Raw genomic sequence first — 15,345 nt, 5'->3', positions numbered from 1 at the left:
TGGCCGAATATGACAAGGATTTTAAATGGTCATATGGCCACTCTTTAGCTTGAATACACAATGGTCATGCACATTTTATACTACATCAAGCAATTCAATACAATTTATTTGAGCATCAAGGAAATGCTAAGGCCTTCAATAGGCTACCCAAGGCCGAATATTCATGTACATGTTGAGGTCAATTTTGCACTTAATACCTCACAAAAACAGCATGCAATCTACTAATTGATGCTTTGCACATTGTGGCCCAAAACTTATAATATAGCATCAAGCACTTATATGTGTGCTAGGCAATTGTGCTTGCAATTTCACAAGCATTCTTCCACATTTTCTTCTTTAAATCAATATATTCATCACTTAGTTCATAACCAAACATAATGTGCAATCATATATATGCATATATGAGCATGGTCAATTTTCAAGGTGTCCATAGCCATCCAAAACACAAATTTTTAACTAACATGCAAGAAGCATGAATCATGCTCAAGAATGCATCATGGCGAATATGACAATCATGCTCCTTTTCAACTTTAATCATGATAAAACAAAGAGAAAACTCAAAATCTTACTCATGAGTAGAAAATCCATCATTGCATGCATCATCATCAAGCTTCACACTTAGCATGCAATGGCTTTATCACCATAACAACTTTGCCCAAATACCATTTCCATGGCATAGCAAAGATTTGAGCCATGGCTAACATGCACATCAAGTTAGTGACCAAGTCATGCATGAAACTCCAAACACAACCTCATACATACCTTAATCTTGGTACAAGTATGGCCAAATCTCCTTCTAGTTCTCTTCTAAACCAAAAATGGAGCAAAATCCTTTCTTCCTCCTTATGATTTTCGCCAAAAGATGAGAAAGGATGAACAAATTTTTTGTTTTCTTCTTGGTTGCACGGCAATGGGGGAATGCTACTCTCTCACACACATTTTTTTTCATTCTTTTCTTACCCATGCTTATTTGTTTATGATTTCTCCCTAATGCCCAACAAAACATGTTTCATGACATGTTTAGCCCATATCTCTTTGTCATGGCCGCCATCACTTGTAAAAAGGGAATTTGACATGCAAGTCCATTATTTTGCATGCATGCTTTAATTAGTCATCACATATTTCCCTATCGTACTTTCAAAGTTCACTACTAAGTCCTTTCTTATAAATTAGCACCTAATTAATAAAAATCGAGACACGAAATATTTACGCATACCAATTCCACATACAATAAGCACGGAATATAACACTTAATTATTCTTGTGACTCGGTTTCGTGGTCCCGAAACCACTCTCCGACTAGGGTCACATTCGGGGTGTCACACTTCTCACCATTTACTCTCAAATAAAAAATTAAAATTATCCAAAATTAAATTTCACATTTTATATTATTTATATTATTGAATTGTTTAGTCATATTGAATATTTATATTAAAATTAATTTATTAATTATGCCATAAAATATTCGTATAAAATTTTATATTGGTATCAATTTCACGCTTTATATTTAAAATAACTTTTATTAAAAATTACATTTTATATTTAATATATTTTAAATTCCAAAATACATAGTGACAAGAATATGAAGATAATTGAAACAATTAAGCAAGCAAAGAAACTAACCCGTATATAAAAGATTAATAAATAAATTATGAGGTGATGAAAGTTAATAAAAAATTTGATTAATGTGGACAAATTTTATTATGATAGGTAATAGTGCTTACAAGTACCCAAAATTATTTTTTAAAATTGAACTCGAATAAATATATTCTATTCTATTTGATTCGAATTCCATCTCACTCGACTCGATTCGAGAAAATTTCAAACCAAATTAAGATGATAAAATATGATTCGTCAACTCGATTAACTCGAAATTTTTTCATTCGATTCGATTCAATCTAACGCTTACCCCTAGTGTAAACATTAGCAAGTAACATGAAAGGATTATTATTATTATTATTATTATTATTATTATTATTATTATTATTTAAAACACTTTTTATTTTTAAATTTTAAATGGATTATTTTTCATAATTTTTATTTTTAAATATGAAAAGAAATTAAGAATTTTTAATGGATTTTAAAGATTAAAAGTTAAATTAACAAAACTATAAATATTAAGGGATGTAAAGGTTATTTTGCCTTTTTCTTTAATAACCACTCTAACAATTAAGGGCAAAATTGGATGGAATGTAATAAAAGGACAAATTTTAAAATAAAAAAATTAAAGTATAATAACTAAATTTTAAAAGAGTGTAACACCTTTACATATTTAAACTATGTTTTATTTATTTATTTTTATCAATCTTAAATTATTTATAACTCAATATTTAATTTGGTACTATTTGATTCTATTCTTTACGTAAGTTGTGGATTTAGTACTTGTATTTTAGTTTTGTCATTTTAATCCCTATAATTTCAAAATTTGAAAATTTTAGTCTTGACCTAATGGTAACAAACTCACTAAGTTCCGTTGTTTTTAAAATTTGATGCGCCAAACATATTATCGCATGTATAATGTTATGTTATTAGTTAATAGTTTTAAAGACTGTTGTTTGTATTAATACTGAAATTTCGAAATTTAAAAACTATAGCGACTAAAAATGATCCAGCTAGAGAACATGGACTAAATCTATAACTTTACGTATAATACAGGACTAATGGCATAATTTAGCTAAACATATTTAATTGCTATCATTTGATTAGAACTAAAATTTCAAATTTCAAAAATATAAGGACTAAAATTGATTAAATTAAAGTATAAGTCCTAAATCTACAATTTACACAAAGTATATGGTCTAATAACAAATTTTGAAAATGGTGAAGTATTAGAGAGAGATGGGAGGAGAGTTGTAAGAAGAAAACCAAAGATTTCTAAGGAAAAAAAAGTATTAAAATATTATTTTTAAAAAATATTTCAAAAAATAAGAATAAAATTTTTATGCTTATAAATATATGAATAAATGCATAACATGTGTTACAATGATATTTTTTATATCGCTAAATTTTTTAAAAAATAATTGGGGTTAGCCTTAAGGATCGATGTATGTAATTTATGTCAATTTTAGGGATTGGCATGATAATAAAAAGTCAAGAGACTAGAGTAAAGTTATCAAGTTCAGGGTTAATGAACATATTAACCCAATAAAATTATATTCTTTTAAACATAAAAATTAAATAATTTCAAACTTTTTATAATTTTAAGATGATACAGATAAATTAATTAAAATAATATAAATATGATATAAATGTATTAATTTTACATAATTATATTTTTATATAAATCCTACAAATTAGCCATAATCCTAAACCCTTAAATAAGAGAATAATATGTCCTTAAATGTACTCGAGCTCACGTCCTCCTATATGTTATATAAACAACGATGTTGATTAATCCAAGGCTCAATCAATTTATATAACTATATTGATTTTATGTTGTATTCTCGTCTTTATAATCTTGACTGATTGCATAATAAATTTTAAGATATATCTTGACATAAAATCATGATTGTTGAAGCCAGACTAAATCGATTAGTCAAATTAAGAATTGACCAATATATCAATTTGAAATAAGGGAGGGAATTGATTAGCCATAAATAAGTATAAACCACAATTGAATTATGAATCATCAACTTGTTGAATCGATTTTTATATTTTTGAGTAAAATATCTTAATCTAAATCAGAAATAAAAAATTTACCCACATCCCTTTAAGATCGACCCAAACCCTAAATTTTACATAAATATAAAATATTTTTCTTACAAAATGCATATAGAGAAATTAATGTCAAATTGTGCCATGTACTTAGTAATCATTTTAACTTTCGTAATTGAAAATAGTTGTAAATATTCGAGTTAATTGTACTAAATATCTTTAAATTATAACCTTCATTTTAATTTGATTTTTAAACTTCAAATATTTAAATTATATCTTTAAATTGTTAGATCCAATCATTAATTTAATAGTTAAATGACGAGTCAAATTTTATATGACTTAATTTAAAATAAAATTTTAAGAAAAATAAATATTGTAAAATAGATATTTTAAAAATCTTACTTTTGAGGTTTTCAAACTTTTATAGAAGATTTTATTCATTTACTCTTCTTTTTCAAGTTTTCACTCTTTTATTAGTTAATTTTATTTTAATTTTTACATCTAAAAGTTATGTGATAGCATTCTATTTCTTTAAAATATTCATTTTAAATTCAGCTATATAAGATTTGATGTGTTTTTAAAGGTTAAATTAATGGTTTTAGCAATGAAAAAGTTTAATAGATATAACATTAATAGTTTAAAATATAATTAAAACATTTTAAAATTTAAGGACCAATTTAAAATGAAAATCATTTTTAGGACGTTTGATGTAATTATCTCTAAATAATTTAATAAGTTGAACTTTTTCCACAAATCCAAGTATAAATAAAATTTTAGAAAACCAGTAACACGTGGCACATTTTAGTGAACCAATATGTTGATTTCTTTTTACATAAAAATTTATTTTATTCTTCTATTTTTTGTTTATTTTAATATTTAAAATTTGTTTGTTAAATCTTTCAAAATAGATGAAAAATTAACATTTGTTAATTTTGTTAATGTGACATTCACGTGGTAATCTGATGCATGTCACATTAGTAATTAATTAATTTAAAAATATTAACTATTTAAATAAATTTTAAAAATTAATTAATTACTAATGTGACATCCGCGTGGTAATTCACATATATGCCATATTAACAAAGTTAACTAATATTAACTTTTTCATTTATTTTGAGATAATTTGATAAACAATATAAATTAAAAAATTAAAAAGACAGAAAAATTAAATAGAGAAGTAAAATAAATTTTTTATAAAATTAAAAGGCTAAATAAATTATTATATATATATATATATATATATTTTAAGTTATCCTAATTAAGACTAACTAACTAATAAAGAGTTCCTATTTTTGATACATTGAAAATGGAAACATTTTAATTCCATCATAATTAGGTTGAATTCCATACTCTTTATTTTATTTTATTTTTAAGTATAAAATTTTCAAAAGATAATACGAATTATGTTTTTTTAAATCATGTAAAAATTTTATATAATATAATTAAATATTTTCATTAAAAAAATAAAATATTATTATACAAAGTACGACTCTCCCTCTCTTTTGTAACCTCATGTAGAAATCAAGGTAGGCATGAATCTGGAATCCCTTAATCTAAGCCTTATTGCCTTATCTAATTCATATCCAGGGTTGCCTTAATAAGCGCAAATCCCACTTAACCTTATATTGGGTTCGTAATCCTTAATTTCTATGTTAAACCCTCCTTGCTAATTCCTTCAAACCTTCTCCAATGTTCCCTCACTGGCTACTAAGATCACCACCAAACACTGCATCCTCCACTCCCAAGTCACCCTCCCATTTCTCTTCCTCTTCTTTGAAAGACATTAACGCCATCCTCCAAGAGGACCAACCCTTCCAGCCCTATTCTAAATCCCCCAAAAAGCCCTCCATTTTCCACCGTGTAACACTCTCAACCTCCGTCCTCCGCGCATGGGCTGCGGCCGCAGCGGCAGCGGCTCAAACCCACCACCATGCTCCCTTATCACCCCAACCCTCCGTTACTCTCCCTTACGCTGATCAGCGGGTTGTACTTTACTTCACCAGCCTCCGTGTCGTCCGTAGGACTTTCGAGGACTGTAAGGCCGTCAGGTCAATTCTACGTGGATTCGGCTTACCGATCGACGAACGAGATTTGTCTATGGATTCGGATTTCGTAGAGGAGTTGCAGGGGATCATCGGGCGGAATGAAATCAAAAGCTTTACGCTACCCTTGGTTTTCATCGGCGGGAAGTACGTAGGTGGTGCGGAGGAAATCAAACGGTTACATGAGTGTGGAGAACTGAAGAACCTGATTGGTGGGTCACCGGTTGCTGTAGGGTCCAGTGTCTGTGATTTATGCCAAGGGATGAGATTCGTTGTTTGTCGACAATGCAATGGTAGCCATAAGATTTATTTTGAAAAATCTGGGTTCCGAAGTTGTAACGATTGCAATGCTAACGGTCTCGTCAGGTGCCCGTCTTGCAGCCCCGGTCACCGTCGAGTCTCCTACTCTTTTTCTTAGCTTAATTTTTATTAATATAAAATCAAATTAGTAAAAAAAAAACAGGCATTTGTATTTTCTTGAAGTCCCTAGCTTCTTTTTACCATTTTAATTACAATTTTGTTTACTTTTTGTTTTCCATTAAAATGTTCAAAATATACATAACAGGAACGATGATATGAAATTGTGATATCACACTATTTTAAAGAGAATGACAAATTAAATTTTTATTTTTAATTTTAATTATTTTCCTTACAAAATTAAAATCTAATTAAAATACTAAAATTAGGAGAAAAACTCTCTTTTAAAAATAAATAGAAATAATATGGAATCACGTATTGTACAAATAATATTTGATTTGCACACATTCATATTAATATTTTTATTTCAATATAAAAGAGAATGAAAAGTTGTCAAAAGATTGCAATATAGATCAATTCGGGTTTCAATTATTATTTGATATTAATATTTAAAAAAGTGAAAAGACGATATCTTCCTCTACTCTTAAAATCAATATCCCTATTAGACCAACTAGCAATTAACTACTACACTAATGCTTCGTCCTTCTTGAATAGGTTAGTAGAGGAGAGTTACAAACAACAAAAAGCGTTACTCTAGTAACGTAAGAACTACCAAAAATACATCACCTTGAGTAACCGTTGAGAATAACTATTTAACTCTATTGTTATCAAACTATACCATTAATAAATGATAATGTCAAAACTCTTTAAAAGATTGCGCCTTTCACATTGGTGGTACATGAAACCAATTTATGTATAGTCTAACTTTTTCCTCGTCATCTCGGAAACTAAAATCAATCATACTCAAACTAAACAACAACCAAAAGAAATTAATATTAAAGTTATATACACCACCATGACTTTCAAAAAAAATAAACTATCATTGCTTCTAAGAAAAGGAAAAGAAAAAACATTAGAAAAGAAAAAAAAAATGTTAGAGTAATATGTGATTTCTTTTTTTCTTCAAATATTTAAACATTTAGTTGCTCCGTGTATAAATTTGATAATTCTAAATACTATATTTTGCATCATATAAACACAACATGAAAAAACAATTAAAACAAGTACGAACATGCCATTAACGAATCAAAGTTTATATTAAGATGATACTAAAAATTCATATTTTAAGCATTCAATAAAAATGGGTTAAATTATGAAAAAAAGTTGGGTTTTTAAAAAAATTAGTAAATAGTCTGATTTCTATGATATTTACTGAAATATGCTGATTTTAGAGAGAGAAGATAAAAATACGTCCAACTGAATATGCTTTCCTACGTAGTCAGAAGTATCAATACCTTAATGAAAGTATTGATCAAAAGTATCAATACACTTCCAATACTTTAAAAAAAAGTATTGAAACTTTTTACCATGTATTGATGCCATCATTAATCTTTCAAATTTCTTTCCTTTTGGTCATTTTCATATGCATTTTTCTTCACATACTTTGCCATTTCCCAACCTATTTATTTACGTTGCAAGTTTATCATATCTGAAACATGATTTTACAAAAGTTGTATGAGAGATCAACGTATAGAAAATGTTGCAGAAATGGATGATTAAAGGAACCAAAAATATTTTTATATTTATGATAAGATTTATGAAACAATGACCTACAAATTGGTATCAAGCCTTGAAAAGATGGGTGGTGGTGGTGGCAGCCGTTTCTTCGTAGGGTTACTATAGTGGCACTTTCCTTACCCTAAAGGTCCCCCCATTTTTCAATGGTGTATCACTATCTCTACTCTGATAATGTTTTCTTTTATCTTCATTAAACTACAAAAAATGGATTTTGGCATTGGAGAACTCATTATGCATGCCATCCTCCTGAGTTAGGAAGAAAACAAGATGCTGACTTACATTAGAAAGTAGCACTCCACAAAGCATTCTTTCCTTCGGCACATTGCTGATGAGTCTCTTTAATTCGATTAACAGACTTCAAAGGAAGCAACACAGGTTAGGTTATCGATACTTTCTTGAAAGTACATATACCTTGAGAAAAGTAAAGATATCTTGGGGAGGGTGTACAAGGATAAGGTATAGATACATGATAAAAGGTATCGATATTTTTGACTAGGCAATAAAGCACGTCCAACGGGGCATGTCAATATTAGCTAAAAACATATTCTCTTGGACTCATTTTCACTTTCTCTCTCTAAAATCGGCCTATTCCAATAAATACCGCAAAAATCGACCTATTCCCTTATTTAAAAAAAAAAAGCTGACTTTTTTTCCATAATTTAGTTATAAAAATGTGTCATTTCATATTTAAAAATTTAATTAATAACTCACACTTTTTAATACTACATCAATTCTCCTTAATAATATTTTAATCCTAATTATTTTTGATTAATTAAATAAAATTAATGTAAAAATTAAACAAAATTAACAAATAATAATAGTAACACAATGTTTATGTTTTTTTTTCAATTAGATTTATAATTTAAGTTATGATGGTTTAGAACTTAGAATTTTAATATTTATAATTTTAGGAAAATTATTAGATTGGATTTGAAGGGGTCTAAGTTTTAGGATTTTAGAATTTTACAAAAATAAATTAATTTTGTTAATTTTAGACTAAAAAATAGTAACAAGTGTTAGTTTGGTGTTCTTTGATGTATTCTATTATTCATACATTCTAAAAAATGATGTAAAATATTAATATTGGATGCCTAAAAATTGATTTTTAGAGGCTTTTTTATCCAAATAATGTAAAAAAAAAATTAAATGATATGCTCATGAGATTATTTACCAAAATGACATGTTTACTTCAGTGTTCTGTCGATGCCTCCTGGCAAATTGGTGGCATCAGACTAAAATGTGATGAACTAAAATATTTAGGAATTTAACATGTAAATCTTCCATTTCAATTGTCAGCTGAAAAAAAAAAAGGTTTGGCAGCACCAAATTTTAAAAATGATAAATTGCTTCATAAACCCTTTTTTTATTATTTTTTTATTTCCTTCAACATAAAAATAGAGAGGTTTTTTTATCAATTAATCCAAAAGTTTTTCTATCAAAAAGTATTTTTGTAAAAAATTGATTCCAACTAAAAATAAATAAATTTATTTTTCAAAAATATTTTTTGGTTCAAATAATTTTTTTGTAAAATTATTTTTCTAAAATTATTCCAACTAGAATAAAATTATTTGAATTTTTTTGAAAATAAATAAAATTTTATTTTCAGTTGGAATTGGCTTTTTACAAATATATTTTTGGTAGAAAAACTTGGATTAGTTGATAAAAAACTTCTTTATTTTTTTTATTGAAGGGAAATAAAAAGAAATAATAAACAAGAAAGGCTGATAAAGCAATTTACCATTTTTGAGGTTTGGTGCCGCCACACGGTCAATCGGCACCCTAAAACCTTTTTTCCAGCCAAAAATAGAGGAAATTTCCATGTTAAGTCCCTAAATATTTTAGGTCGTCATATTTCAATCCAGTGCCGCCAATTTGTCAAGCGACATCTGTAACAGCCTAATTTTTAGTGGTGTTGGAAAAAGTTATTTGAGATCACTAAATCCGGCGAGTAAATTCGAAAATTTAGAAAATTAATATTTATGAGGCAAATGTGAATTTAGAAATAATTTTGAATTAGTGAATTTTGTGAATTAAGAGAATTTATTAGATAAATTGGGTCGAAAACAACGTATCGAGACCTCGAATTCATAAACCGAGCCATAAATATTTTTAAAAATATTTATGGAGTGTCACTAAGTTAGTATTAAAGTTCCGTTAGGAAATTTAAAAGTTTTGATAGTTAATTAATTAAAAAGAACTAAATTGAAAAAGGTGCAAAACTTGTTAAATTGTGATTAAATAGCTCAAGTATTAAATAAGAGGGATTTAAAGAGCAATTGAGCCTAAATTATATGGGCTGGATGGCATGAGTATGCAGAAAATAACAAAGTTAATGGGAACAAGAGGCAAAATGATAATTTCTGAATTAAAGTAAAAATTAAAAGATGACTAAATTGAATTTCTAGAGATATTTTCATCAATCTTCAGCCAAAACAGTCATGGAAGAGTCATTCTAAAAATATTTCTGAAATTTTTGTTACATGTTTTTCATGTTTTTGTTACAGGTGGTTTTTCATGTTTATGTTACATGTAAGTTTAATTTTTGCTTTTTCTTTGAAATTTTCATGTTTTAATACTTTTACAATTAGGTCCAACTAACTAACTCATTAGTTTTGGATTCTATGAGTGATTTTGAAAGTTACCATGGATGAGTGATGGAAGTTGTGATGAATTATCATGGATTTTAAACTTTAATTTCGTTATATGATGATTTTATTAAGTGATTTTAATAGAAATTAATTTTTAGGACTTAATTGTGAAAATTTGAGAATTAGGATTTGGTGCTGAAATTTTGAATATCAAAGGCTGTATAATAGCCTTAAATGACTTTGAGAAAAATAAGCTCAATTGTGGGTTAATTGATTAGGGATTAAATTGTAAAAGTTGCAAAATTTAGGGTAAAAGTGTAATTTTAAAAATTAAAGGGTAAAAAGTGTAAAGTGAATTAGAATTGAATTATATGCTAATGAGTTGAAAATTTTATATTATAGATCGAGAATCTGAAGATAAACGCGAAAAAGAGAAAATTTCAGACTAGTCTTTGAATCTTTACAAATTTTACAAATTAGCCCAGGTAAGTTCATATGGTTGAGTTTGCATGTATAATTGTTAATTTAGGAATGGTATAATGTGTTATTTCATATTTTGTTATTAAATTATGAATATTATAAAAATGTGGAAATCAGATTGAAAGTTCAAATTGAGTAGAACACAGGATTGAGTACGATCGTTCCATGATTAGTGATGAATTGACGAATAAGACCATCGTTAGACCATGGCAAAGTGTGGAATGTAAGACCATAGTTGGGCCATGGCATTTTAGTGAAAAGACCATAACTAGATTATGGTATTGTGAACATAAGACAATGGTTGAACCATGGCAGTATATGTGTGTACGTGTAAGACTATAGCTAGGCTATGGCATCGTAATAAAGTGAAAGACCGTAATGGGGCTATGGCATTGTGATATGTGCAAGACTATAACAAGGCCATGGTAATATATTTGTAAGACCATAGTTGGACTATGGTATTAAGCAAACGATATACTCAAATTCGTAAGACGTTCTCTAATTTGATAAGAAATAGTAAGTGTTATATGAATTAAAGTGATAGAATTCAATCAGTTGTGATATTGAGCTCAATCAAGTAAATTCATCATTTAAGATTGTGATTGGCAGGGAATATTAATAAAATGCTCTGTTTAATGTTTTGTTACTATTTGTTCGATAAGATCTATTTTAAAGCCTATGAACTTACTAAGCTTTCATAAGCTTGCTTTTGTGTGTTAAATGTTCATTGTAGATTAATAAATAGTATGGAAGATCGGATCAACACATCGGGCCACACTATCTAGATTTCACCGTTAGATTTTGTAAAACAACTTTCAGTTTATATGGCATGTATAGGATGGAATGAAAAGAAAGTAAAATTATAATATGGTTATGAATGGCTTTTATACATATATGTTAGTTTATATGCATGTATTTAATAGTATCTATTAGTAGTCAATGAATGGAATTACATGGTAAGTTTATGCAAATGAGTAGTGTGATGACACATTAGGTTTAAAACTTGATATTTGACTTGAATTGGTTGCTTGGATGGACTATATTAGTATAAGGAAATGATGTATGCAAGTTGATAGTGGAGAGGGTGAAAAAAGTGGCCTTAAAATGACCTATTTTCGTCCACACGGGTAGACACACGGGCGCGTGTCTTGACCGTGTGTGACACACGGCCTAGCATATGGGCATGTGACCCCGCCGTGTGTCCCCTGCACCTTAAGTTCTAGGAATAGAATACTCAGAACTGAGCACACGGGTAGAGACATAGGCGTGTGTCTTAGTCGTGTGTGCCATACGGCCTAGAACACGGATGTGTGTCTTGGCCTTGTGAAAACTTCATCTTCATGATTTGTAAGTCAGAAAGTTACACGAGTTAGTGACACGGCCCTGTGACCTGTGTCACTTGGCCGTGTGAGCCACATGGCCTACCCACATGGGCGTGTGACCCCTATACATGAGAAAAACTTTTTAAATTTCACGAAAAATATCATACATTCCTAATTTAGTCCCGACCTGATCCTAACGTTCATTTTGGGCCTCGAGGGTCCATCCTAAGGACGTTATGGATAATATCAGAATTAATTTGTATGAATTATTTGTAAATGTTTTGAAAACTTTGGTAATGTTTCGTAACCTTGTTTCGGCGACGGATATGGGTTAGGGGTGTTACATTTATTGGTATTAGAGTTTCGGTTTAGCCGATTCTCAGAACTAATGAGACGTGTAAAGTGTCTAGAAATACATGCCATATAAATCTGTGATAGTGTGATGTGTATGATCTGATCTAATCCTTGTTTTCTTATAGATTGTAAAGATGTCTGATAGACCTGAATGTACTGAACAGAAAGAAGTTAACAGTAGTGTGCAGATCTCTGAACAAGGGACAAGCAGTAATGTTCCAATTTCTCTAATGCGAGAACAAGAACTAAAAAATATGATTTATGGATTTATGAATCAGTGGTATAATGAGATGATGCAAGAAAGAAATCAGGCTCAGCAACCTCCTCCACCTAATGCACTATCAGTAGCACCCCCGGTTGCTTCTCCACCCCCTCCGACAACTGAATTTAGTAAGTGAACTCCAATAGAAAAACTCAAAAAATTTGGGGTCGAAGAAATTCGGGAAAGATTAGATGATGATCCTGTTAAAGCTGAATATTGGCTACAGAATTTAGTAAGAGTTTTTAAACAAATGGCTTGTTCTCTGGATGATTATTTAACATGTGCTGTTTTTTTACTAAAAGAAGAAGCATACAACTAGTGGGAGACTATAGAAGCGGTAGTACCTGAAGAGAAACTTTCTTGGGAATTTTTCCAGAGTGAATTAAAAAAAAATGTAGGAAAAAAGTATTTATATAAGAAGGAGAGGGAATTTCTCGATTTACGACAGGAAAATCAGTTAGTAGCTGAGTATGAAAGAGAATTTGTATACCTTAGCAAGTATGCCCGAGATATTGTACCGATCGAAGTAGAAATGTGTATTCGATTCGAGGATGGATTAAATGATGATATCAGAATAATAGTTGAAGGTACAAAAATTCGAGAATTTGTTGCTTTATCAGATATAGCCTAGAAAATGGAAAACGTGTATAATCGAAAGATGCAACGGGAAAGAAGAAGTAAAGAATATTATAAGAGAAGTTCTTCAAAATCATTCTCAACATTTCCAGCTAAAATGTTTAGAGATGATTTAGGACGATCCACCTTAATTCAGGACGATTCAGGACAATCCACCATCAAACAAGAACAGAGTAACTCCGCAAGAATTTGGGGTAACCACTAAACCTGCAGCTAGTGTTAGTAGTGTGCAGAATGTTCCCAAGCCTAGATATAGATATTGTGGGAAATCATATTCAGGTGAATGTAGAGGCAAGTTAGGAGCTTGTTACAAATGTGGGGCCACTGATCATTTTATTCGAGATTGCCCTCAACTGCTTAAAGAGGAGGGAGAACAAAAAGAGAGACAATCAATTACTTCTCAAAAAGGCACGGGTCAAAGTAGTGCTACAAGGACTGCTAGTTCGGCTATGAGAGATTCAGCTACTCGGTTAAAAGTTAGGGCACCTGCATGTACATATGCCATCCGAGCAAGAGAGGAAGCTTCTACCCCAGATGTAATAGCTGGTACTTTCTATCTTTTTAATGATTCTGTGTATGCATTAATTGATCCTGGATCTACACATTCATACATTTGCACTGCATTAGCATCAGAAAAGGAATTGTGTGTTGAATCTACTGATTATGATGTGCAAGTCACTAATCCATGAGGCCAAAGAGTGATAGTTAACCTAATATGTCGAAATTGTCCACTGAAAGTAAAAGGCTGTGATTTCTCTACTGATTTGATATTGTTACCCTTTCGAGAATTTGATGTTATTCTGGGAATAGATTGTTTAACGAAACATGATAGAGAATTTGACATGATAGGGAATTTGATGTTGTAACTTTCCACAGTTTACTACAACATCATGTTTCGTTAACCAATCCATTCCTAGAATAACATCAAATTCCCGAAAGGGTAAGAACATCAAATTAGCAGAGAAATCACGACCTTTTATTTTCAGTGGACAAATTTGACATATTAGGTTAACTATCACTCTTTGGCCTAATAGATTAGTGACTTGCACATCATAATCAGTAGATTCAACACACAATTCCTTTTCTGATGCTAATACAGTGCAAATGTATGAATGTGTAGATCCATGATCAATTAATGTATACACAGAATCATCAAAAAGATAGAAAGTATCAGCTATTACATCTGGAGTAGAAGCTTCTTCTCTTGCTCGGATGGCATATGTACGTGTAGGTGCCCTAACTTCTGACTGAGCAGCTAATCTCTCATACTCGAACAGTAGTCTTTGTAGCACTACTTTGATCCGAACGTTTGCCTTTTTGAGAAGTAATTGATTGTCTCTCTTTTTGTTCTCCCTCCTCTTTAAGCAGTTGAGGGCAATATCTAATAAAATGATCAGTGGCCCCACATTTGTAACACGCTCCTAACTTGCCTCTGCATTAACCTGGATGTGATTTCCCACAATATTTACATCTAGGCTTGGGAACATTTTGCACACTACTAACATTAGCTGCAGGTTTAATGGTTGCCCCAAATTCTTGCGGAGTTACTCTATTCTTGTTCAATCGTTCTGGCATTGAGGTGGATCGACCTGAATCGTCTCTAAAATTTTTAGCCAGAAATGTTGAGAATGATTTTGAAGAACTTCTCTTATAAGATTCTTTATTTATTCTTTCCCGTTGCATCTTTCTATTATGCAATTCTTCCATTTTTTGGGTTTTATCTGATAAAGCAACAAATTCTCCAATTTCTCTACCTCCAATCATCATTCTATATCATTATTTAATCCATCCTCGAACCGAATACATATTTCTTCTTCTGTCAGTACAATATCTCGGGCATACTTGCTGAGGTATACAAATTCTCTTTCATACTTAGCTATTGACCGATTTCCCTGTCATAAATCGAGAAATTCCCTTTTCTTCTTATCTAAATACCTTTTTCCTATATATTTCTTTTTTCTGTGATGAAGAAGGAGTGGTACAATTTATCCTTCCCTTCGATATGCGATATCA

At 30.1% G+C, this 15,345-nt stretch overlaps 1 protein-coding gene across 1 annotated transcript; it reads left to right on the top strand.

Moving 5' to 3' along the window:
* The first annotated feature begins 5,164 nt into the window (after window positions 1-5,164).
* LOC108485900 (uncharacterized protein At3g28850-like) lies at window positions 5,165-6,216 on the top strand. The gene has a single exon (XM_017789743.2). It carries the CDS (start codon window positions 5,343-5,345, stop codon window positions 6,111-6,113), a length of 771 nt encoding a protein of 256 aa, XP_017645232.1. The 5' UTR covers window positions 5,165-5,342; the 3' UTR covers window positions 6,114-6,216.
* Window positions 6,217-15,345: the final 9,129 nt, after the last annotated feature.

This window comes from Gossypium arboreum, chromosome 6 (genome assembly GCF_025698485.1).
Source record: "Gossypium arboreum isolate Shixiya-1 chromosome 6, ASM2569848v2, whole genome shotgun sequence".
Taxonomy (NCBI): Eukaryota; Viridiplantae; Streptophyta; class Magnoliopsida; order Malvales; family Malvaceae; genus Gossypium; species Gossypium arboreum.
Note: the sequence above shows the minus strand (reverse complement) of the source record. Positions and strands in the feature narration are given on the sequence as shown.